The 26,191-nt window shown below is 39.4% G+C and overlaps 2 protein-coding genes across 2 annotated transcripts in view; one reads left to right on the top strand and one right to left on the bottom strand.

The window, feature by feature from the left end:
• Positions 1–1,092, top strand: part of PKN2 (protein kinase N2) — a 30,011-nt gene extending 28,919 nt beyond the window's left edge. Inside the window, exons 20-21 of the mRNA XM_010286402.1 lie at positions 178–258; positions 340–1,092. Of these exons, the coding sequence (XP_010284704.1) occupies positions 178–258; positions 340–543 (285 nt within the window). The 3' untranslated portion in view covers positions 544–1,092. The remainder of the gene's footprint in view (positions 1–177; positions 259–339) is intronic.
• A 4,613-nt stretch (positions 1,093–5,705) lies between these two features.
• Positions 5,706–25,666, bottom strand: GTF2B (general transcription factor IIB; the record flags this gene model as incomplete). Its single annotated transcript, XM_010286403.1, has 6 exons — positions 5,706–6,187; positions 7,813–8,094; positions 8,714–8,843; positions 8,980–9,126; positions 16,013–16,146; positions 25,560–25,666. Coding segments are annotated over 6 exons (934 nt in total), but the record flags the coding sequence as incomplete, so codon positions are not given.
• Positions 25,667–26,191: the final 525 nt, after the last annotated feature.

Genomic DNA, 26,191 nt, shown 5'->3' with positions numbered 1-26,191 from the left:
GCTGAAGTTCTGTCTTTCCCTTTCTTTGAGGGCCAAGAATTTTCTATAGGTCAGGCAGTATGAATTTCCTGTTCATCCCATCTTGGTGTTGGCTCTGACACAGTAGCACTCATCCTCCCTAGTTCCTCCAGCTACCCCCTCCTAATTTTTGCACTGAGATCTTGCATGTTTTGTCAGTTGCTACGAAGAAATCCAGAGCGGCGTCTTGGAGCTGGAGAGAAGGATGCTGAGGATGTGAAAAAGCATCACTTCTTCAGGGTGAGTACAAACCAGTATTATTTCTAAGGACAGTAAGGAGTAGAGACAGGAACCTAAACATCAGTTGTTTTCTTTTTGCAGCTAATAGATTGGAGTGCTCTACTGGCCAAGAAAGTGAAGCCTCCTTTCGTACCCACCATTAGAGGACGAGAAGATGTTAGTAATTTTGATGACGAGTTTACCTCTGAAGCACCTATCCTCACTCCACCTCGGGAACCAAGGATACTTTCAGAAGAAGAGCAGGAAATGTTCAGAGATTTTGATTACATTGCTGATTGGTGTTAAATTCTAGACACTGTGAAACCCCAGCTGACTGGCTCACAAGAATGCCTCTCTCAGAAGAATACCGACCCTTCAGTTCCTCTCTGTGCCACCTGTGGCTTCTGGGTTTTTTAAAATCACATGAAGATCCTTTTAAGTACTGTTTTAACACTCTTGTGAAGAGTGGCCTCTTTGTATATTGTTTTTTATCTGAGCACTGGAAAGCAGGTCTATGGAGTTCTTAAGCTGAGTTGGTGAATCCAGGCTGTATTAAGCTTCCCACACACGGGCACATATGGATCTGTACTGTTTCTCTCACTCTTCCACAGCAGATAACATCACATTTTTAAGTATCTGCCTTAAGTGGGAAAAGCAGACTTTGAGCTAGGTAATCACTTATCTCTACTCAGCCACGTTGAAATAGAAGTTTGGGATACTGGTGACAGTAATGCAGAACATGGTTCTAGCTGGAGAAGGCAAATGATTTCAGTTAAATATGATCTTGTGCAGTCTATGAAACTACACATTTCTATCTACACCTTCATTTTGTGTTCTTAAAATAATGGTATTGAGAACAGATATGCCTTGTTTTGTAAATTTTCTACGGTATTTATTAGGAAAAATGTTAAATGCCTTGCCTTTGAGTAACAACAGCGTAAGTGCTTCCATTACAAAATAAATCCAGAAAAATGCAGCAAGTTTACCAAAGCCACTTGCCAAACAGTTTTGCCTTCAAGCTTTTTAAACATGGCTTAAAACCCTGGTCAATAGGAAGACTGTGACAAGGATGTTGCTCAGTCTAACCACGAAGAGCCAAGCACATGCATTTCCCTAGCCCATCCACTTCTGTACTCGAACTCCTGCCTTTCCCACTCACTGAGCGGACAGAGAAGTTAACCAGTCTCTATCTAAGCACCCAGATCATCCTCTATCTGCTGTACAATATCATATCACTTTTAGAAAACACAAGGATTTTCAATGTATACATGCTGTGAACATGTATATTTGGAAGTTGTAATGTATTATTATGTCCAGGCAAGTAATTTAACTATACCACTTCATTAGTTTTGCACAGTGGCCAAGTGAACAACATAGAACTCTGAGTAAAAATAATAGTTGTAGGCATATAGGCCACTGAACTCCAGAACTTGGATTGGCAGTTACTGAGGGTAAAAGCAATATGTTGTAACAGAATGTATAAATATTTTTGATAAAAAACAGTGTATATTTTATAAACCCCTTAACACTAAAAGCTGTACCTCAAAAGCCAAAAAAAAGTTTAGACCAGACACTGTGCATACTTGTAAACCAAGACCTATTTTTGGCATCTGGTGTTCTGTGGGCAAACATTAATTCTTGGAAAATAAATTTCCCACGTGGTCCTTAGCTCTAGCACCGTTCAGAGCTGATGGCCTGTGTCAACTCACAGGTTCATCCTAGCCAGGAGTTTGCTGTTCATGGGCCAAGAGACAGTGAGAATCAGCACTCAAATTAATTAAAAACTTGTAATTTTATTCCTTCAGAGAAGAAGTGCAAACCACTCGAGTGTGCAACACTAAGGTGGTGGTTTAAAATCATGATGCTGGACAGACCTGCAGGGTCAGGCAGGGGAGAAGGAAAAAAAAAAAAAAAAAAAAGAAAAAATGGTTAATAGGTCTAAATCAGGCACCCCCCTGCCAGGAAGGCAGCAAGCATCTTTGCAAATCACGTTTGGCAGAGTCAGTCAACTTTTCAGCATTACTTGTTTCCAGATTCTAATTAATAAGAAACAAATTGTGTTCCTGTATCTAGCTGAAATCAATACTTTTGAGGTACAGTCAGCTCACCCTTTTTGGTTCCCAGATATATATATATGAGCATCTAACAGGGTGCTTAACACTTATGAAAGTATCCTCAAAAATACCTTTTTGTAACTACATCTTGTACAGAAATCTTTTTTTAATCTAAGTAAATAACTAAAAAAAAAAAAAAAATTAGAGGGCAGGGTATGTTCACCCAGTTATGCTGAAAGAAAGCACTAATTTTATCTCTGTAGTTTTTAAAATATTTTTAGGCAGATTAAGATTTTAAACCCTAGATTGTAAATATATTTTGCTATACTTTATCTGTATGTGGCTGCTCAAGCACTTTGTAAGGAAATTAGGATATTTTAGAATGGTACACTATGCATTAAAATGAAATGTGCCTTTAACAAATGTCATTCTAAGTGTTTTGCAGTCATTAATATCACAAATTAAAGTTTTAAATAGAGTAATTTGTAAATTGTCTCCCAAACATGATTTTGCTGTTTCTTGAAGGGACTTATGTTTTTTCCACAGGTAACTTCAGAAAAGAACTTGCAATCAGGAGGAGACTTACAGAAACCCAGTCTCTTAGTGGTAGCTCAGCATACTCCCATTCATTTTAAAAAAAAAAATCAAAATAAATTACTATCTCTGAGCGTACCTTCTTTCTGGGGCTGAAGGAGAGCAGCCACCTCTTGCTTGGGTGAGCAGTACTTCCGCGGGGAAGAGAAGACCACATCTATGGAGGTCTGGCCAGCTCGAGTCAGCATTCTGCCTTCACAGGCTTCCTCTGTGGGCAGGGGAGACAACACTCACTCCCCTTCAGGGTGTTTCTTCACTATAGTCTCTTCCCACCCCCGTGCTGTAGGAAAGCTCTGCAAAAACCAAAAAAACCTACACCCAAGCCACAACAAGCTTGTTCTTTAAACAGAGAATGAGGCTTTCTTTTCTGAGTGCATTTAGAAAAGAAATCTTTACTCTAAATAATAAACTACAGTTTCACATAAGACCAGTGCCTAGAGACACTTCGCTTCTACTTAACTAAGCCATCATCCCAGAAAGGGCTGCCTGCGACTGAAGATACAGGCAGCTTTAAATATCCAGTCTACATCGCACCTGAATTAACATAGGAGGTGCCTGAAGCTACTCTGCCCCTGCCTTAGTTGTGTGTGGGGAATGCCCTCCTTCAGTGCTCCTGTCTTCTCCCTGCTGAGCCACCACCTCCCAGCAACGGGGCAGAGAACCCACAACGTACCACCTCCTGAGCTGCAGCCAGGCTCCTTGCTTGCACCTTAGGCTCTACTCGTCCTACAGCCTTTGCTACACCTTGGCTTCAGTAACACAACAGGAAGGTAATTAGCTAAAACAGGCTCAAAGCTAGTCCAAAACTCAACAGGAGAAAGTCCCATCACAGGTCAGTATGTGGCCCACAACTCCCAGACCATGACAAGTCTCAGGAGGACAGAGGCAATTACAGTGGCTACAGGAGTGCAGCCGAGGTGCAAAAACCTCTCCAGCTCCCCACACCTATCCCTGCAACCCCGAGAGCTGCTGGTGGTCCACGCACACAGCTGCGCACAGGCACACCCCCCACACACCCTGCCCAGGAGCACTCCAGCCCCGGACAAGGAGAACTCGCTTATGAATGGAGAAGCCATGTGCCTTAGCTTCATCAAAGCAGCTTACTAAAGGCATTGCAACCACCTGAAAATGAATGCAGTTATCCTTTCTTTTTTTCCCTGGAATGCATCACGTTAACCGTAGTCTACTGGGACCAGGAGTAACTGGTTTTCAGATCATATGGCCCCTTCCAGCCTACTCCTAGTCTCACCCCTCTGGGCTGTGCAGTTACTACCACCTCCACACCAAGGGAGGTACAGGAACTGCTTGTGGAAGGGTCAGGCCAGGACAGCGCCTGCCCCCACCTGCTGCCCTCCAGAGCTCTGCACAAGTATTTACATTTCTGTGTGTAACAATTTCAACCACCAACACTCGCCACTCACATGGCAAGTGCTCATCCATAATGCCTGAAAGTATTTACAGCAAGAGCATTATCACAAGTCTAAGTTTCAGCCATTTTTAACCTGCATGTAGTAGACTGAACACACTGATCTATGCTGGGAAGTACACTCGTGGTAAGAGAACTCTCACCTTTGCATTGCCAAACTAACCATACATGAAAGGTCAGGCCCTGCCTATTTGAAGCATTGCACCTTCTCCCACAGAGGGGACAGACAGTAGCTTGGAGCAAGACAGGGAAAGCCGGGGTAATAGAAAATGGTCAATGCAGTTTAAGGAAGCGCATTAGAAAATACCACCTCTCCCAACTACCAAGAACACAGCCTTTAACATTAACCTGCACCAGAATTTTTCGTAACTGCAACTGACAGCTTCAGTGGTATAACAGAACTGTACAGCCTTTGTTATCTGTTTACAGAAAAAAAAAGTTGAGCTGCCACATTTCAATAGTCTCAACTGGCACAAGAGGATTAAAACTGAACCAGCAAGAAAAGAGTGAGGGCTATTGACAATTACTGCTACTAACACTGGACCCACAGCCTTCCCTCTGGCAGGCTTAGGACTAGATGTGTAGCAAGCTGACCCTCAGCTGTTCATCTTGCCAATTAAAATGAATTTGCACCTGTGATATAAAATTAACTCAGGAACCAGTGGACTCCCAGTCCAGTACAGTAGTTGCTTTGCACACAGAGGGACTCTGTCAGGAGGCAACTAGTTTTCAAAGCTGCTCGTTTGGGGAGGGATGAATAACTCCTGGCCTTCCCTGCTCAGCACCTGGTGCATCACCTCAGACAAGCAAATGCTCGCTTAGAACATAACGGCGCCAAAAGCTGAACCACTGGCCAGCCAGACCACAGGGTGGACTGACGGGTCTGAACATTTAACAGAAACTTTTACTAGAAATATTTTCTACATATTTTCTACCTTCCTTTGTACAGCACCAAGCATGACAAAGTTGTCAGGAATTCAGCTAAGGTAAGAATCCTTACATTTCTCCTCAGCTGCTTTGTCATGATGTCAAATTCACAGAAGGAAGGCAGAGAGACATCAGTGAAAATCAGGGAGACTGTGCCAAGGAGGTGGCTAATCCTTTCATGACAAGTTTGGAAATCTTCAGCAGTTGTGCAAACACTCTAACTGCTTTTCAGCGGCTGTCTGCGTTCTGGGTAAGTGATCCACACTGTACTGTACAGCTAACTACAAATACTAAAGCCACAGTAGAGATTAAAAATTGTCAAGAAAGCGAGCATTTAAGCAGCCTTGTGACCAAGTCCGTAAGCATGAAGCTAACTCTACCATTCTGTGGGCTGCATTCCAGTTCTCAGCACGTGGCACTGTATGTGCATGTCAAGTTGCAGTGATATTCACAAGATGGTAAGTGTTTTTGGAAAACAGTTTATTCGGGAATTACATAGTATTTTCAGTGTTTCAAAATACGTCTTACTAGGTCCCTACAAAAGAAATCTAAGTAAGTACAACAATATGAAATAAAGTTTGTTGCAACAGTCATTAAATATTTACTTCTACTAATATATACATACAAAATGCCACACAATGAGCTTGTTTACCCTTGGAATGTGTGCTGCGTTCCAGCAGTTATGCTTCATCTCCATATCCTCCAGTTCCACAACATGAAGACTCAATATTAACACTTTGTACATCCTTTATTGTAGGCAAAAATCAAAAGTTTGTTGTTGTTTCAATAGAAATTAAAAGTAACACTCTGCAATTTCACAGCTGTGGTAGTTTGTCTACTGGGGTATCAAACTTGAAGTCTGCTGGGAAGAGATCTGGAGCTCGAGGATAGATCAGCCTGTACGATTGTCTAATCGTAACATCAGCCACACCAGCAATATCACCAATTTCTAAGACAAAAAGCAGATGAGCAGTTAGTTTTTACTTTTGCCATTTGTATTGAAGAAACCAGCAAGCGTAATTTATGAAAAAATGCTATATGCTTAGCTTAATCCCTAACTCTCGCAAAAGCCTGGAAAAAATGGTTTTAACCACCATGACTATAAGTCTGTCTTCTCACATGCCATAATTCAACTTATGATTGATACAATCATGGAATAGTATCAGTTTCAAACTGACAGGGGGCCCAGAGTACAGAAGTCATTAAAAACATCTACTGCAAAGTCTATGTGTGCCCAGCAACATTCTAATAAATCATTGTCAACATCGGGATCTTCATTTTTGCACTTCCATTAAATATAATCAAAACCAGCAGAAAACTTAAGCATAGGCAAAAAGGAATACCTTCAGCTAAACATGAAATACATTTACCTTAAAATGCACAGAGAAGTAAGTCAGAGGCACAGAGCAAGCTACTGCTTAACAGGCAACGGCAACACTTGTTTGAGATGCACAGAAGCTTAAATTTATTCAAGCTTTAACCAAGTTTGGCATTTCAACCTCGAACTGCACGAAAGCCTCCAGTATTGTCCGAGGACACTGAAGGAGTATGGAGTCATGTCTGTATCTATGGCAGGCAGCTGTATTTTGTTTTAATGATCACTCTTAAGAGAGGTGAGCAAGGATGACAGCACCATACTGCTTGGGCTCTAGATCACCCACGTGCCCAGGAAACTGCCAACTTGATGAAAGCTCCAGGACAAAATAAGCAGTGATGAATGCAGAACAAAGCATCTTAACCTGACACATAAAGGCTATTCTTTACCTAAAACCAGATCTCCACTAAGAAATGGCTACATTTTTAACATTTCTGATCTGAAGGACTGGATGCATCAACAGAGCTTCCACAGCCAGCCACCGGCACTTGGATCCATTTGTCACACCAAGTTCTAAGCCCTGCTGCCTTAGCTCCCTTCCTTCCCTATGCGCTGCCCCCACACAGGCACAATTCTCTGGAGCCCAGAGGCTGATCCGTGCTGCCCTGAAGCTCAATAACAGCCCTGAGCTCTTTACTGGCTTCCTAAGGGCTACCCTACCAGAAGGGAGTAATGCCACAGGTGATCTACGGCCAAGCCCGCTGTCCCACCGCTCTCAATCTTTACCACAGGCTCGCGAGAAGTGAAGGAACACGAACCAATTTAGGTGAGCGATTAAAGACTCGATGTAATCTGAAGGCACAATGCTACCCGTGACTGCCCCCAAGTTTGCACTTGGAGTATTTTAGAGCAGCAGAATGTACACATGCAAATACTAGCATAGGTAAAGTTAAATTATGCTTGTCTGAATGCACTGGTCTACTGCATTCAAGAATCCAACTCCTGGTGCCAGAATAAAGCGAACTCAGTTTACACTGAGCATAGCCAATCACTCAGTTTTCATGTCGGGGAGTGGGAGATCCTGGTTTAATTTTTTTAATTGCACAGAGAGATCCCTGCTCTATGCAATTAGAACAGCAGCTTATCACTACCTGCACAGACCTCATCCAAGTTTTACAATAACACTGAATTCTCTTTCAAGCAACAAAACCAGGGGGAATAAAAAAAAGTAAAAATAAAAAAAAAAAGTGAAGTTTTACCTTTTTGTGTCCTTTTCTCTGCAGAAGCTTGTGATGCCATATAAATAGCTGCAGCTGCTACAGAGATAGGGCTTCTCCCAGGAACCAAATCTAATTCCACAGCTTTACGGGCAATGTGTGTTGCTGCCATTTGTACTTGCTTGGGAAGACCCAGATTCGAGCAGAATCTTGACATGAAGTCTCCAGTTGTAATCAGATCAACACTGGTTTCGAGAGCTTTCAGAATAAGTTTAAAACACCGCCCTATTTCCTTCTTTGAAATCCTGGACACTGCACATATTTCTAAACAAAGAGTAAAAATTAAACTTCAGGCTTAACAGCGTTTGCTCCCGCAAAATAATCAAATTTGATTCTTAATATATTAAGACCCACAAAGGCAGCCCATGTCATGAAGGCCACCATCACTAGATAAGCTTTGCACATTTGTGAAACTTCCAAATCACTTCAGTCAGTGCACAATTTTCAGAAGGAGCTAATTAATACAGCTTGCTTAGTACAGGAAATTTGGTACCCAATGCCAAAAAAAGTTTTATCCCTGTCAGGGAAGAGTTGCACATATTTACTGCAGAACAATTGGTTCAAATTCAGTTACAACAGTCCCCATCATCTTCTGATCAAAGCAGTACCATTTACATTTCACCAACACTCAGAACGAGTTTCAAATGCTAAATATTTTAATGCATTAAGACCACAAATCCCATGCCGAAGAGCCTACTCACTTTGTGGATGTAACAAGTTTCCAGACTCACTCCTACCCTCCCCAACAAAGGTGAGCTGTAGCTGGTGAACAACTAATTCAGCAAAGTCCAGGAGTGAGGAAATCAACCTCCCACAGTAACAGTAACTAGATCTTTACTTCAGAGCAAAATTGAATCTCTATTACTGAAAACTGAAAACTTACCTTTAAATGTTCGTGGAACACCCTCTTGCCTACAGGCTATGTAGAGACAAGCAGAAGCAATAGCATCATTACTCCTTCCCTTCAGGCTCTTTTGCTCATACACTTGCTTGAATAAATTATTTGTTCGATCCTTCAAAGCAAGAAGACTAAATTTAATTAACTCTAGGCCATTTAATTAGCAGCAATATCAAAAATTCATGTGCTCATTATATTATGCTAACTAAGTCAATGCCAGAACAATTTAAGGAAGGGAGACATGAACTTACAACTATATTTCTAGGGAGGTTGATTCTGTCTGCCATATTCGTAATTTCTTTAAATGCATTCATCATTGCACGATCAGAGCTGCTCATAGTTCTGCGATTTTGGTACTTTGAATTCCCAAATTCATCAAAACTTGCCGCACCTGTGCCCTGAAAAGAAAAATTTTTGTCAATAAAACACAAGCAACTTCCTCCTCATTTCAAGAGCAAGTATCTTCCAGCTTTATACTTCTTAATTCAAGGTGTTTGGTTCCAACAGTTGTGCAAACAAACATCACTGAAGTAAAGCATACAACCGAGCATTGTTCCAAACGTCAGGTTCAATACTTTGCACAAGTCTCAAATCATGACTTGATTTCCAAGGACCACAGATTATGCAGGGATTTTTCTTTCCTAATATAACAATAGTTTAAAGAATAAAATGAGTAATATGTAGTCAATGCATGCATCTCAATACTCCCATCACCAGTGCTAAGGTCCAAGATTACATTTTATGCAACCTGTATGGCATTTGGGCTGCATCTGCACTATGGCAGACTGGCTAGTCAGAAAACCAAAATTTTGTCGCCAGCTGGAGACCAGTTGTTACAATGATAACTCAAATATAAAAATGAAGGCATGGGCAGAGAGAGCATCCAAACCAATGACCTATTCAAAACCAGTTTGACACTGTGCCTGCTAGCAGTTGCAAGCCTTAATTGTAGCACAATGTAAAAATCCATACATTCTGCCTTTACAGGAAAGCCAGAAGCCTCATAAAAGAAGTAAGAGCCACCAACTCAACCTGGTAACTTCAAAACAAGCTTCCAACATGCATTTTTTTGTACCTTCACCTGATAGTACAAATTGCATATTTCTATTAAATATGCAATCAATTTTGCCCAACTAAGAGGGTCTAAAATGTTTAAGGTCTTCACTTAGCCATCAGCCTGAAACACATCTGTAACAAATCAGGCTGTGTCAAATTAGGAAAAACTGACAATGACAACACAGCCTGTAAGTTCAGAAGAGCAATGTCTGTAATTTATATTGTTTACTTATGTGTTTGCTGTCACAGCGTGTGGGGTCATGAGTTCTCTCAACTGGAAAATGCTTCTTCGCAACAATTCAACATCATGAGTAGAAACCTGGATTCCCTGAATCAGCAAGCATTTATTCCTTGCTGGCACCTTCAAACAATTTCGCTGGGCAGGAGCACCCAACTTTCACTGCGAATCAAACTTTCATTGCAGACAGATTTGGTCATTGAAACAAGCAGATACGGTGGTCGCTGCAGACACAGACTGCTACACTGTTCTGTTTTGCCAAAAACAGTAAGCATAAAGCAGGTCTTGATCTGTGATTGACTGCTAACCTGGCTATTCACATCCAGCACTTGCACACAGACTTCTCAAGCTAGAGACTCAGCAATGTATCAGGCTGCCCACGTGGTACATAGTGGGACCTGGATATAGTGTACACAGGGCAGACCACATCCTGGCACCACCTTATCCCTCTGAGCTGCCTAGATGGAGTCAGAGCTCATTTCTTCTTTGCTGATCGATGTTCCTGGGAATTGTCCTTCTATTTTAAAACAGCCTCTAATTCTATAATCCCTCCCTGGTGCACATCGGCATTTAATACCTGCTCTTTGGCTGACATGAATAGCACTCACTCTTGACCATTAACTTACACTGTTGCACTTCCCTACACCCAGGTACTGCAGTTACACCCCATTTCTGACGAGCTCAGTGGATACCTCTACTGTTGAGACCTGCATCTGTGGTGCCCACGCACTTTGATACTGCTGTGGGGATCGAGGACTCTGGCACAGAACCTTCCCTTGCAAGCTTCCCTAGCCCATTGAATAGGCCCTCTATTATAGATGCTAGATTCTGAGACCGTTCTTGGATTTTTTCTACTCTTTCTAACATCCTTTAAGATGAGAGAATGACCCAGAAATGATCCTGGCACCACCACAGCAGAGGACTGCTCCGAAGGCAATCCTATTTCCTTGACTGGATGAACATCTCCAAAGGTGCCCAGCAAGGTTTAAACATAAAGAGCAAGAATCAAGCACAATAAACTTCAGGCCACAAAAAGCATTACAAACATCTAAACCTTCCTTTCAGAAATTATGCCAGAACAACTTTCCTTGGCCCAAAATACGCACAAGTCTCAGGTCAAAAGGCTCCTTCCTGGCCATCACTCATACCCCTGTTCCCTGCAATGCACTGCAACATTAGCATGCATCACGGCCTCCTAGAGTAGCGCTATGCACAAACACTTACAGGAACCGCACACGCTCAAAATCTTCTAGATGCCAGAAGAGTGACCAAGGCCTATTAACCCTGACAGCAAGTGCCCAGTCCCTGTCTATTCAGGTTTCATGCCCGATAGTCCTTTACCAGGAAACACTGCTCTGTCCTGGGCCCATCAAGTATTCCCCACAGGGATTTTCCCTGGTCCACTACACAGCACCTAAAAGATTTTTTTTTTTTTTTTGGTAATGGTTCTCCTTAACCTCTCATTTTTTACTTTCTTACTGGTACTTATGGTTACCTTTTCCTTTGAATATCTGCAACATGTATTGAAACTACCAATGCAGCTATAAGCAAGTACTGTTAGCCAAAGGATTTACCCTGTTGGTATGAGCACCCTCCAAGAGCCATACCCAATATACAGATCACAACTATAAAAGGGTTGGAAAAATACTCTTCCATCTCAACCGCTTAAATAAACCACAGCAATTCTCCCTGCATTTGCTATTTAAATACACCATCTACTTTCCTTCTGGAGCCTTCAACTGAGGGACAATGCTTTGTTGGCTTCAGCCCTTGACAACCATGTTAGGAGTTCCTTTCCCTTCATGGCAAAAAACAGAAGCCATACAGTTTTAACTGAAATCAAACAGCCTTTAAGAATTGTGTGTTTTACTGTTGTGGCCTTTACAAGACATTTACTTGTATCTTTACCATTTCAGCAAGAAATGTACCTGTTAAAGCCTGGAGTTCTACCTGTTTGGCTTTCAAACAGAGCAGAAACCTCATGGATACAATCCTGGAAACAGCCTCAAAGACAGCTAGAGTGAGAAAACACAGTCCAGTAAACACTAGTAATCTCTGAAGAGGCTCAACAGAGCTTAGGTTTACAGTGCTGGCAGCCAACAGCTTTGTACCCCAGTATATTCCCTCTAATAGCAGAAAGTACCACCAACATCATTCACATCATTGATTTGAGGTTATTCACCATGCCGAGAAATGCCCCCAGATCTGTGAGTCTTCTTGCCCAGTACATCCAACTTATTATACAGTCTGATGGATCCTTTCTTCTTTTTCAGCCATCAGCCCTTGATATCTTGACACTGCTTATCAATATAGCACTTCTAGATCCAGGCCATGCAGTCTGACAACAGCCAGCTTCCTTTCAGAGGCACCTCATCAAAGGATAGGATTCTATACCAAGAGATTACATTAGTTTCCTGTTCAACCAACCCAAATTCTCTTGTAGTTGCAGTCACTAACAGAAGGAATAGATTACCTATAAAGGGTGACAAAAGACAAGTTTTTCCACAAGGTAGGTAGCAAAAAAAAAAGTTTTCTTTTAGATCCATATAAACAAGTTCTTCAAATCAAGGCAGATCTAGAAGCTGCTTGTTCAGTTATTTTTCTTGAATTTTACATGACTATTTTAGAAATAACTATAATATTCTGGCAATCAAGTCACAACTAATGCCAGACTTCACCACATCTCCAATTGATCTGCACTGTCATCAAATTAACTGCAGCAGACAGTATCTACTTTCAGAGAGATACTGTTCTGTGCCAATATCCTAAAGATCTGTCTGAAGAAGGCAAACCACTTCCACCACATCCATCTAGGCTATTCATCCTCCTCTTCACAGACACATTAATCTTTCTTCCAACACAGGCTGTTGCTACCTCAGACAGATGGGTCCCTTAAGTACTAAAACCAATTAGGAACTAATCCCTTTGCATGGGCAAAGGAGAGATACTGTTCTGTGCCAATATCCTAAAGATCTGTCTGAAGAAGGCAAACCACTTCCACCACATCCATCTAGGCTATTCATCCTCCTCTTCACAGACACATTAATCTTTCTTCCAACACAGGCTGTTGCTACCTCAGACAGATGGGTCCCTTAAGTACTAAAACCAATTAGGAACTAATCCCTTTGCATGGGCAAAGCAGCCTCTCTTTTGCTGCTAGCAGATACAGACCACATACCCCCAGCAGAAAGGAGTAAAAAAGCAGCAACTCCTGAAAGAGAAAAGAGTGACAAACCATTCTGTGAAGCAGAACTGCTCCCTTTCCTTTACTATTTCAAGGCAGCAGCCAGTCACTGGAACTTTACTGTTGTAACCAGCAAGTGGTTCAGACTCCACTTCCACCTACGTTCCCAGAACTTTATAATAGATCTCTAATACGATGTGCCATGAGAATTATCAATAGCCTTCTCATTTGGATTTTCCACAACACAGGTTGTGTTTTGGTTTTGGTTTTCATTTGTTTTTTTTTTTTTTGTTTGTTTCGTTGTTGGTGGGGGTTTTTTTGTGTGGGTTCCACAACACAGGTTGTGTTTTGGTTTTGGTTTTCATTTGGTTTTTTTTTTTTGTTTGTTTGGTTGTTGGTGGGTTTTTTTTTGTGTGGGGTTTTTTTGGGTTTTTTTTGGCAAGGACAGTGTTGGTTTTTTGTTTTAAAGATTCTATTACCTGCAGCTCTACCTCAAGCAGAAAGGAATACCTCTGTTCCTTGTCCCATGTGAAAGGCTAAAGCAATGCCTGGAACACAAAACTGGGGTCCACTCCATTCTAGGCATTGTTGTTAACTGAGAAAACACAGTCTTACACTTCATCCTCTGGAATTCACGAAAGTTGTTCTGTACTCTGTCGGATACTACTTATCTTCCTCATGACCACACCCTTGTTCACCCTTGTTCAACCACGTATCTAGGTCAATCTTCATCCCAGCCTACTGCCGGCAGTGACTCCAGAAATGTACTACTTCCTTGGTCATTTTTGCTGCAAAATTCATGCCCTTTCTGCACCGATAGGAAATTCCTTCAGCATCTTCTGATATAAGCCATTCTCTTCCTTCCAAATGATTGAGGAAAAAAGCAGCTCCTGACACAGAGTTCACATCAATGACCTAACACCCCAGAGCCCCTGCTCACTGGCAAGACAAACACAGGAACTCTTGTCCAGAACACATCCTGGTTTGTCAAAGAGATTCCCGATTTCCTGTAGAAAAATAATGTGTCTCTTCTGTGATACCTCCCCATGCAAATAGGGGACAGACTGCCCCCTCTACATTCTCCAACACAATCCCGGAAGTTCCAGTACTCGGACATTTTTACTCACAGTTCACATAGGTTAAATCATGCCACACTGGGATGTTAACTGGTGCTGGTTAACAGCACAACTGTTTCATTAGATGAACATCCATCTCCAAAAGTTTTTAGTTTTCAATTAAAAAAAAAAACAAACTTCTCAGTCATTTCTTTACATCTTTAATTCTCCCACTGAGGCTGTTATCCCTCTTGTTCTAAATGAGGATCTGACCCTCCAGAGAGAAGAGGGTTAACAGCACTGTTCACCTAGATACAAATTCTACCTTTAGCTGAAATATCTTTTGTCTTTTCCAACACGTAGATTCCAAAAGAGCTCAGAAGGTCATCCTATCTACTGAATCAGTTCCCAGAAACAAACCATCTATTTACACAACGCCAAAACCAGACAACAGCGTGAACCAGGAGAAAACAGTCCACTTCTCCAACTGTCTATAAAGGTGTATTTCTGATCCATACCATAGCCGACCAAACCAATGACAGAAATCAAAGCTCTGAAAACTACAATCTTTCTGGACCTGTACAGGTGACATTAAAACTCCAGTGACTTCTACAGCACTGCTTCACAGAGCTATTTAGCAATGTCAGCTTTTTTCATGGAGCAGTGCAGAAATTTATTTGCCTGAGAGGATTCCAAAAGCCACCATAGGGCATCCTAAAATCTGGTGGGCAGCAATGCTTGGAGTTCTCTAAAACACAAGCATTTACTTGGACAATCCTTTGAACAGAAGGTTTCTTTTTCACCAATGGAGCTTCAAGATTAGCTGTCCATATCAGTATTTATTAGTTGTCTTCAGCTCTTTGAGGAATTCTTGGTTGAGAAGTATGGTACACACTCCCCTATATATACCCATACGTATTTAGGTAAGTCTACTTCTTCACCCTGGAACAAAAACTTTTGAGAAATCCTGGTGTGCGTGTACTGCAATACATAAAGCAGCAATACAATTTTTAATAGTTACTTACCAGCAACTGAACCACCTTTCCTGAAACATTCAAGAAATCCACAAGTATCAATTTGGATCTCACAGTAGAAAATGTAACACAAAGTACAAAATGAAAACTTACCTGGGTCACTACTTCATTCAAGGGAGTGCAGTTGTGCAATTAATCTTGCTTGCTCTCTCATGGGAAACAGCAGAATATGGTTGTACCACTAAATTTCAACTCAAATGTATACTGAATACTTTCTTTTGGAGCACTTGCACCATAAAAGAATTCTACATTTAGTGCTTTAACGTTAACTGGAAGAACACGTACAACATGCATGTAGATCTCTGGGTGTGCAGTATGAATCTGATATATTTTTTATTAATTATAAAAAATGATAGTTCAAGTTAGGCAGTACTAGCTATGGAGACCTCAAAAGTAAGTATCTGTTATTTCTGGATCATCTCAAATACATATGCTAAATCAAAGTGTTTCTTTAAAGATTGCAACATCACCCTTTCTATTTATAGCAGCATACCAAAGAGTGGCAAATAACCCCAGAGCACTGCAAACTTTCCTTCTGTTGAAGAGATCAGCCCCCCCCAGGGAAGAGCCACATTTACACACCACTGAAATGCAACAGTTCAGTTTAGACAAAACCTCTTTGCACATACATTCTCTGAATAGTTTCCCCTATGGACATACAAATATGTACTTGACATAAAAATACTCAAACTTAGTAAAATTCAGTTTAAGTGTTACCTTGCCAATCATTGTACTCAAGTCGCCATCGCTCAACAAAGGATTCTGGGTATCCCCGACACGAGATGGATCTTTTGTTGCTTTGTCATTGCTGAAAGTTCTCCACTCTGACCCTACGTCTATGACCCGGTCACCTGAGTTCACAGAAAGCAATAGTCTGTATTAATGTAACATTTTGAAATATTTCCTGAAACATGAAGTTACGTATCTGAGATCTCCATTATAAAAAAGCAGTCTGTTGGCATACCCAAACAGCACAGTAACTTGCAGGACGATGTACCAAAATGTTTAGGATTTACAAGTTCAGTTGAAGGCAATGGAAAAAAAAATGCAAATAGACCTGGACAGAAAACATAAATAACTAGATAAATACCTCCAGAACACAAAGAGTTAGAGTTATCCTTAAAGAGTGTCATGACATCTTCAATACACAAAAGGAAACAAGACCTTGATTTCAAGCTGGAGGTCACAGTTGCCTACAGACATTCTCAGCACTTAGACAAATGAGTAAGTTATTGTAACTTAACAAGTTCTCTCACATTTGCCATGTGTTCCAAGTGCACAGGTGAATTATCTATCATGCACTATTTCACCAAGCTGTAGTAAATCACTTATGTACATAAGCTCCAGGGTCCTTGGTACTCTGAAATATGTCACATTCTAACCCACCATAACAACATTTTGCAGCTCAATTCTTGTTCTTGAAGGGAGGTCTGACCCTGCCCAACTCCACTTCATTTATGATGCTTGACAGTATCAATACAATATATATACACACAATTATTTCTTCTTAAACTCAGTCTACCCTTTTATACCTGGGTGAGTTAAATACAGATTCAGAGCAAGCAAAAAAAGCACTAAACTCACATTCTCTGAATGAAATGGCTTTCCTTGCAGTCCTCTCCATCTCACATTCATCTAAGCCTTTAATACAGCAACTTACCAGATTGAGAAGTAACTCTAATCAAGGTTTTGATGCAGGAAAAAGCCCTACACTAATTATGATGATACAATTAAAAAAAAAAAACCTACCCACGCAAAAACACCCAAAAACACAAACAATTCCCCCCAAAAAAGACAAACAAACAAAAAAGCACCCCAAGGAAAAAACCCACACCCCCTTGCTCTTGACGGGGCAGTTCATTCTATTCACAGGTCTGGTAAAAGCTGCATCTCAAAGGTGTTGCCTCCTGAGCAATACTAGAGAATTTTTAAGAATACATGTACCGAAAAGTACAAAAAGAACACTTTTCTTAGTGTTTTGCAGTAAAGCAGATTACAGCTCTGTGTAGGATATCAGAAAAAACTTCAATATAATTGTCACCCTGCTTTGCTAAACCCGAGGAAAAATTCACTAATGTTATCAGTGTATAAGCAGGTTCTGAAAGAAATGTCTGCAAAAAGTAAGTAGCATTGACTGCAAGAAAAGTTTCCGGTATGGAAGTCTTAGTATAAAACCACAGAGGCTGATTTAACCTGGTGAAGACATAAACAGTCAGGGAAAAAAAACACTCTCCAAACAATGCAAATACAAGATATGAAGCTGGAGAAAACACAGTACCAATAGGCAGAGCAGAGCAACTGCAAAGTTACTTGAGTGGTGAGGGGAATCATTCTGAATGAGCAATTTTATCCTTAACATAAAATTATGCAAGGAATATGCTTGAAAATGAAAGCTGTGAATGAGCCATAAGAAATTACCACAACCAAAAAGAATCAATTTAGGTCAGAGGCGTTCTCACCAATATTGGACAGACATGCTCACAGCTATGCTCCACCTTTATTTACTGCTCCAACGAAAACCAAGGGGGGTGGGGGGTAGGTAGAAATCATCAAAAACTAGAAGGTTAAGAATATAGCAGAGTAAAAGACGACACAGATGCATTCTTTCCACTACAAAGGCCTCTCCCCCCCCACGCCTTGCAAGCTTAAATCAGCAGACAGTGTGCTCCTCTAGCTCCTGGACTCTCTGTAAATATTTGATTCAGTAATGCTCCTTCTATGGCCTAGCAGTAACTTTACTTTAGGACAATCCCCCAATACTGTTTACAGCATCTAAAAAAAGCAAAATGTACTTAAAATTCTGGCATGGTATAAATAGAACACTGAGTACAGGCAATGATGTAATATTTTTTCCACACAAGTGGGAATGACCTAAATGACTCACCCAGGGATCTCTTGCAAGTTATGAACAATTCCTGCTCAGACAAAAAAGTGTTATATCACTGCCTGCTTTGGCAAACATACTACAAACAGAAGATTGAGACTACTATTTCAGAGTGAGAAAAGATTAAATAGAACAAATCACTGAATATAAAGCATTTGTCTAATTAAGATGCAGTCTGCAAATACCTTTATTTTGTCAAGAAATCTGCTATTGCAGAAAAAGAAGTTTTCTGTATACTCCCAGTGTCTTATTTAAAAATATACAGAGGTCCCAGGAAATATATTCCACCTTTCAAAAGGCTTCTATAAAAGTGACACAAGCTAGAAATATTAACAAAAATGGAACAACTAGGCCAAAAGGTTTCCATAGATGAAAAATATAGTGAGCTACAAGTAGCTCATTATCCCATTCTACAACAAAACAAAAAAACTGGCATTTATTACTTTTCGCTATTCAAACATAAAAACACTTTGGAACTGTGATGTTAGTACATATGCAATTTAAGCCCCACCCTAAGTGACTGAAACAGAACCTTAAAATATTGAAGTCAGTCTTACAAAATGTAGTGTAAGGCATCAGCCTTGAAAGGTGGTCCCAAGTTAACATTTCAAGTCCTAAGCTGAATTTGCTGGGTCATACACTACTGATTGGTTTTCATGAAGCACCTGGAAAATGGGTGTAACAGTCAAACATCAGTGTAAAAGGAGGTCCCAATAAGTAGCTTATGTGCTTTCTCACATCATTATTATATTTGTTTTGGCAACAGTATCAAGCTGTGATAAGTTCGGGAGTGGCTGCATATTCCCTTCACTAATTCCTTTTGATTCAGTCCTTTTGAACAAAAATAAGCTTCACTAGATATAGTTACATTAGAAACTCCTTTATTTAATTTTTATCAAACTGACAACTTATCTCCTCAGCCTTCTCCTCTGAAGTACATAAGAAACACACAGTTTACTGGACCAAATCTTTGCAGAACCCATCTCCAGACCGATATCCTGAAGCGTCTTTCTGAACATAAGAGTTCTTCCTCCATTGCCCCATTTTGTAAACCATTCTTCCAGTATGCAGTTACTTTAAAATACAGTCTAATAGACTAACACACAGGCCTTAGTGGAAATGCACAATGCAAACTTCACTGACTCCAGCTACCCACCATCTGAAAAGCTCATTTAGTAAAATGCAGAACTTGTTATTCATAACGGAAAACCTCAGACCAAGGTTACTTTTCTTCACAACTGCCAAATGCAAAGAACATGCACTACAGAAATGCAAGAGTAAACTCAGGTCAGTATCAACGATTAAAACATAATTTTGAACAGTTTTTAAAAGTTAGCTTGAAACATCTACACATCACAAATTATGTATGTTTACCCCCCCCCAAAAGTATAAAGTGATTTCTCAGTGGAAAACATTTTCACTCAACAAGCCCTGAATTTGCAATTAAGTACTTGTAGAGACATAACACCAGCTATTTTAATGTTGCACTCCACTTGCAGTAACTAATAATACAGATATATTTTATTCTTTTTGCTTTTTGTATTACCTGTTATATGAAGACAATATAGCTGCAAATTGAAGATGTTTAATAAAAACAAGAAATAGGATGAAATTCAAGCCTCAAGTAATGTTATCTTCCATACCCAGTCTCGAAACAGTTCTGAGAAGGTATGGTCTTGTCCTCTTCAGCAGAGCTCTAGTGTTAGCTGTACATTGCATCAAGTTCTACATATTAACTCATATTTTCATCTTAACATAAATACTTCATTGAAGTTTACTTGCACTTTGAAGGACCAAAATACCTATTGTTTCTACAGAATGTTTCACTCTTACAGTTAGTTAAGGAATCTGCTGCCACCTAGTGAGCGTATACATTACACTTTTCATTAACATTTCACAATGCCGAATTTTAAAAAAATAAACATAGAATTACAATTAATTTCAATGAACTCCTTATTAACCAGACTAATGCAGTGCCCAGACAAACTACAATGAAAAACCTAGGCAGCAGACAACAAGCTGAGGAGAACCGTGAAGACATGTAACTGCACAGAGCCAGGCTGAACTGAGCCTTTTCTTTTCCAGACTAACAGTCTCAGCCCTCAGCCTCTCCTCATATAGGTGATCCAGTCCCTCAATCGCTTTTGCAAGCCTCTGCTGGTCTTGCTCCAGCAAGTCTCTATGTTTCTTGTACCGAGGAGCCCAGGGTTAGACATAGTACTCCAGACAGCTACTCCTCCACACTCTATTTTTTAGTTTATGCACTGCCCCATACACTAGTATTCAACTTTATAGCTTCCAAAATATAAGCTCAACTTTTTTCTTTTTTTTTTTTTTTCCAGCTTTAGAACTCCTATTTAAGATCAGATGTATTAAATGTTACCAAAGAATAAACTCTTGGGGTGGGGGGAACTGCCACACAATTTTACAGTCACGCCTTTTTCTACAAAATTTCCAGCCTTTTAATATTCTTTGCAAAAAGTTATCTTGTTTTTAATTGTGAACATCACAAATGCATCATCACCAACCACAACACCAGTCTATTCACAAGATTCAGCTGAAATAACAAACAGGTCCAGAGCAGGCTTTGAGATGTCGGCGGGGTGGGGCGAGAATACTTAGACTAGCTTACAGACATCAACAGCATCATACCAGTACCTACAGGCAACTATGAACTGAAATGGCCAGTATAGCACTGCAGGCAAATGACTGTTACAAAAACAAAGGCTTTGCAGCTCCTGCATATCAAAACAATGACAAATTTAAAAGGACTTACACCCAAATATGAAAAGATTTTTCACCACTTGGAGGTATAAAGATACTGGAATAGATGTAACTGCCCTCTACTGGATCCATGTCAGAAGTACTTAAACACCTCCACTTACAGGGTACTACCAGCAGCTGAACAAAAAAAGGTTTCTTCAGTTTTCAGAAAACAAGCATCTATGTATAGACACAATCCATCTTATCCCTAGTGGCAGACACCCTGAATAACTGAGTGGCCAGCAGAAAGGCAACTGTAAAATCCCTTCCTACTCATTTGTTATACTATAGAGAAAAACATAATCGGCGGTATAGTCAAATCTATTTATTCTTCACAGACCATACCTGAATTGAAGATGTGCCATTTAGATCTCAGACTTTTCAGAAGCATTAGCCAACCGAATATTCTGCCAGAATTTTATAACAGCCTTACTGCTGACCACAGGCTATTGAACATTTTTGCCCATAATTGTTTAACTGAGCACTCAGGTATGCACAGAACATGGAACAAACATCTGAATACAGGTCATAATCCGATTCAAAGCTTTAACAAGTTGATAGTTGTCCAAGGATTCTCATCAGCTGAAAACAGACTTCTGCTTTTTTATTTAAGAAGTCTATCTGAAAAGAATCCATAGAGAGCACTTGTTCTTCCCTAAGACATACCTGCCTACTGAAGCAGACAGAGTAATCAGTTAAGAGAAAATCAGTTACTAAAGGCTGAAAATAAACTCCTCACTGCTCTAACTCCTGCACACTAAGACACCGTTTAAAGAAACTAGAGAGACGTTTAAGGGAAGTGTTAGATCACAAAGGTATTCCTACCTAGCTGAGATGCTACACAGCTGTACATGCCACTATGCTCATTCTCATCCCCCGCGAAATTCAGCTCACCACCTTGCTACATCAAGAAAATTCAGTGCTTTGTGTTCCACTTTGATTCTGCTTTCTTCAGCCCCTTCTGGCATATCAGCTGACTTCCAGCCTTTTTTACTGCCTAAAAGGTAGTAAGAAAAATATTTACCTGTCAAGAGGATTTACTTAACCTTGTGTTCTTGAACAAAATGCTCCACCAAGCCTGTCTGAAGAACGAGCTATGGTCAACATTTTAAATGAACACAGAACTACCTACTTCTCCAAACCCTAAGAACTCGGTTCGTGAATTCTCAAGCCAGCACATGAACACTTACCATACTATATATCCTAGAATGATTTATTTGAGAAAAGGATGTATAATAAGATACAAGATTTATGACAGTAGATAAACTTGGACACAGACTTGTAAAGTTTCAGATACATATCAATCCAGATTAATACCAAAATTCGGTCATACTGATATTACAAGACTTAATTAATACTGCACAGCAAACCTGCACAGTTTATTTAGAACAAGTGGAAAACACTGTGCAAAGAAAAAGCAGCATACTGGATTTAACTTAAAGTTTCAAAGACACCAAGAACAACACCTGTAAGTATAAACCAATTTTAATTAGAAAAAAAACCTGTCTCAAAAATCCCTTTAAAAAGCAGTACTTCCAGTATACAGCTCTTCCTAAGGCATGGAATTTGACTGTTAAAAAGCTCAGCTTCTCCTTCTTCCCCAAACTTTTCCATTGCTTCACCCTTTCAGCTACAGACCTGATAAAACACAACCTCAGTTGTAATACTAACACTACTGATTTCATCTCATATTCCCAGAAGATTGATTACAAAACACAAAAATTGTCTATGCACCAGCTATTTTATCCTATGATGCACTGTTCTACATTTAACAAACTCACACTTTTTCCACAAATGGGAAACCTTAGTACTTTGCCATAGCAAGCAAGAAAAAGAACAAAAAGTGGAAATACATTTAGTCAAAGACTCTTTGCTCTGATTTCAGCCAAACTGTACCACACACACACACACAAAAAAAACAGTGAAGTCATATCACTATGTACTTTACAACATATAAAATAAATGCACAAATTCAGCATTTACCATTCTGCCTCACGTAGACCAGCAGTGCTCTGCAGACACCAAAATCACAGAATATTTAAATAAGCCTCTAACAACTCTGGCTACAGAGCATATTGAGTCTTTTGGGTTTTTTTTAATTTGTTCTAACTGATCCCCCTCAGTGATACAGATCTCACTAATTTCCAGCCCACCTCAAAATACATTCTGAGTGGGCCCTATTCACATCAGCTACACAACATGACCAACAAACATCACTTTGCTATGTGAGAACAGGAAATAAAATCACTCCTCTTAAGAGGAACATATACTGTGGAATCTGTAACAAATACATAAAAGTTTTCTCATTTGAAAACAAAATTTTGTCTTCACTCCTTTAAAACATCCCCACTTCACAGGCATCTCCAGCAAACAGGCATCAATAACTGGATCTGTTTTTCTCCTCCGCTAAATTTTTTAAACAGACCAGAAAATGTAGAATGTTCACACTTCTGTTTGGTCATGCACTCTTCAATTATTGATCTTCATTTGATTTAATTGGTTTTCCAAACTAGCTGCTAGATATCTTACCTAATGAATTGGACATATGCAGGTAAACCAAATTGCTGAAGGCAGGCAAGACAGAATGAGAACCATCAGCACAACAAAAGTAAATGTTAAAGTCTTCTAGTGATAAACCCATAGAAAGGCCTACTTAAAAAACACTGCATGCTTAAAGAAAAAACACTTTTTACCAGTAATGTTGGCTGTAAAGAGGACTAAGACCATTTTAAACACATTTTAAGAATTCACAGAATCACTAGGTTGGAAAGGACCTTCAAGATCATCAAGTCCAATCATTAATCCAGCGCCACCATGTCCCCTAAACCATGTCCTGAAGCGCCACATCCACACGTTTTTTGAACACTTCCAGAGATGGCGACTCCACCACCTCCCTGGGCAGCCTGTTCCAACTCAGCAAAAGTTTGTATTAATATTCTAATGATTCTGCTCCTCAGAATTGCTGACAACCTGAACTAACGTATTCCGTGATTTATTCTCCAAGGCTACTGATTCAGAAGAGACCAGAGAGTAAACCTCTAAAGCAAGAACACCTTGTGACTGTGTAACAGAAGGTACATGAAGTGAGATTTCTGATAAACTTCCAAGTTCCTAAAAATGAAACACATCAAGCAAAAACTCTTTCTTCTAAAGCCAGTAAGCATTACCTTAAAAGTTATGAACTGATCAAGACTGGGCTTTTCTAAACTGTGGTTCAATTCCTATGGCCACCACACTAAGAGCTGAACATGTACCAAACTATTTTTAAGCAATAACTTATAAGCCTATTACCATATTTCAACAGGAAATGTTGCTGTAAACATTTGAATTTTTAACCAGAAAATGTATTATGATTCATTTTCTTTATCAGAATTCATAAAATTTAATCCAGCCCTTCTTTTAACAATGAAAGTAACAATCTTCCCCAAGCCTTTTAAATGGTTTCATAATTTGAAAGGAAACCGGTACTCAAATTTAAACATTTTAACATTTACTTTAACAAGCTACATAGAAGTTTCCTTTTTGCATAAACATGACACATTTTACTCACCTGGCTAAATTCGTAGTGCTTTTACTGCAAATTATTAAACCTTCAGCTTTAAGCTAACAGCATAAATTTTTAATTCAGTGCAAGACAAGAGCCAAAACAACATCACCACAGTCTAGGAGAGACAGATAGAAAACCACCTGAAATATTTAGCATCACTGAATGAATCACCTGAACATGTACTCTCAAAACAGATGATTTTCTTTTGGTCGTGGCATGTCTAAAAAAAACTTAATAGAAATAAACAAGGTTTAAAGAATGATCATAACATGAGCGTGAAAAGTTTCCCAAGCAAAAGGAATAAAGACAACAGGACGCACAATAAGATGCTCACCCTAAAAAAGATCCATAAAAATGCATATACAGCATGTTCTATGACAACACAATTCTCTCTCCCCCTCCTTCATTCAAATAAAGACAATGCCTACAAGACCTTTCATTTTAAATGTTCCGTTATACTTAGAAATACAGTTTAGTCTGTGGAAGTTGCTGCCACATGAACCAAATAAAAACAGCTCAGCAAAACTCCAGAGGAAAAACTGGCTATTTACTTTGCATAGTATTAAAAGCCTTAGGAGAAGTAATTAACAAAAACAGGTGCTAGCAAGGATATAAAGAGAAATCATTCAAGGCAGAAGATAACCTCTAAGTAATGGGAAACAGAATTTTTTTTTTTTTTTGGTAAGCAAGTTATTTGACAAAGAGCTTTTATTACATTTCTTATACTTTCCCGACTGAAACAGTCATGATCAAAGACAAAATACTGGACTAGACAGCACAATATTCTAATTGGATATTACAACGTATTTTAAACTACAACATATTTTAAATAAATTTAAACTAAAGATAGTTCAATTCTTTTCATAATGTAAGAAGTTACCAGAAGACAGACTGTTAAAAAAAAAAAAAGTAAGCGTTTAGCCAAGACAGTATCATAAAAGAAAACATTTACGCACCAAGAAAGAGCCCTTAAATACCTACATTATTATATACCAGTTTTGTGGGAAAACAAATCTACATGCACAGTTAAAGTTATACAGTAATACATAACAATATGAATAGCTACTTACCTACTACTAGCCCACACTCAGAACAAATCATATCACCAGCTCTGTAATCCTCTACTAAAATGGAATCTGGGTGATTTGGGCAAGTCACTCGTGGAAGTACATCCAAACTAAGAAAAAAAATTAGATGTATTAATTACTATTAATCAAGCAGGCTGCATATTCGAAAGTATGATAATTCCTTGATGGAAAGAACAATTTAATAATACAGAATTTACAGTTATTTGAATGATAGCATATTAACCTAAACACTTGCATTTCAACTTTTCTTTAAATGCTGTAACACTACATTTGGTAATCAAGACTTCAAGTCATCTTAAATTCCAATTTTTTTGTGATGTATCTTGTACCAAAAGCACTTCAAATGAAAACATCAAAAATCTAAGTAACAGACTTGATTAAGTGTAGTCTAACTCACCGTCTACCACTAAATGAAGCTCCCCAAGAATTTAGTGGTGATTGCTTCATTGCAAATAAGCGTTCTCACTCATTCTAATCAGAACAATATTGCTTACCAGGTCCTTAATTCCAGAATTAGTGCACACACAACATATATTTTTAGAAAATAGCTGATTCTACCACTGTTTTATTATTTAAGTATTTGAAGAAAAAGTCCTGTTTTTAAATTAAGCAAC

The sequence above is a fragment of the Phaethon lepturus genome, unplaced genomic scaffold, assembly GCF_000687285.1.
Source record: "Phaethon lepturus isolate BGI_N335 unplaced genomic scaffold, ASM68728v1 scaffold16764, whole genome shotgun sequence".
NCBI lineage: Eukaryota > Metazoa > Chordata > Aves > Phaethontiformes > Phaethontidae > Phaethon > Phaethon lepturus.
This window is presented reverse-complemented; position numbering and strand designations above follow the sequence as displayed.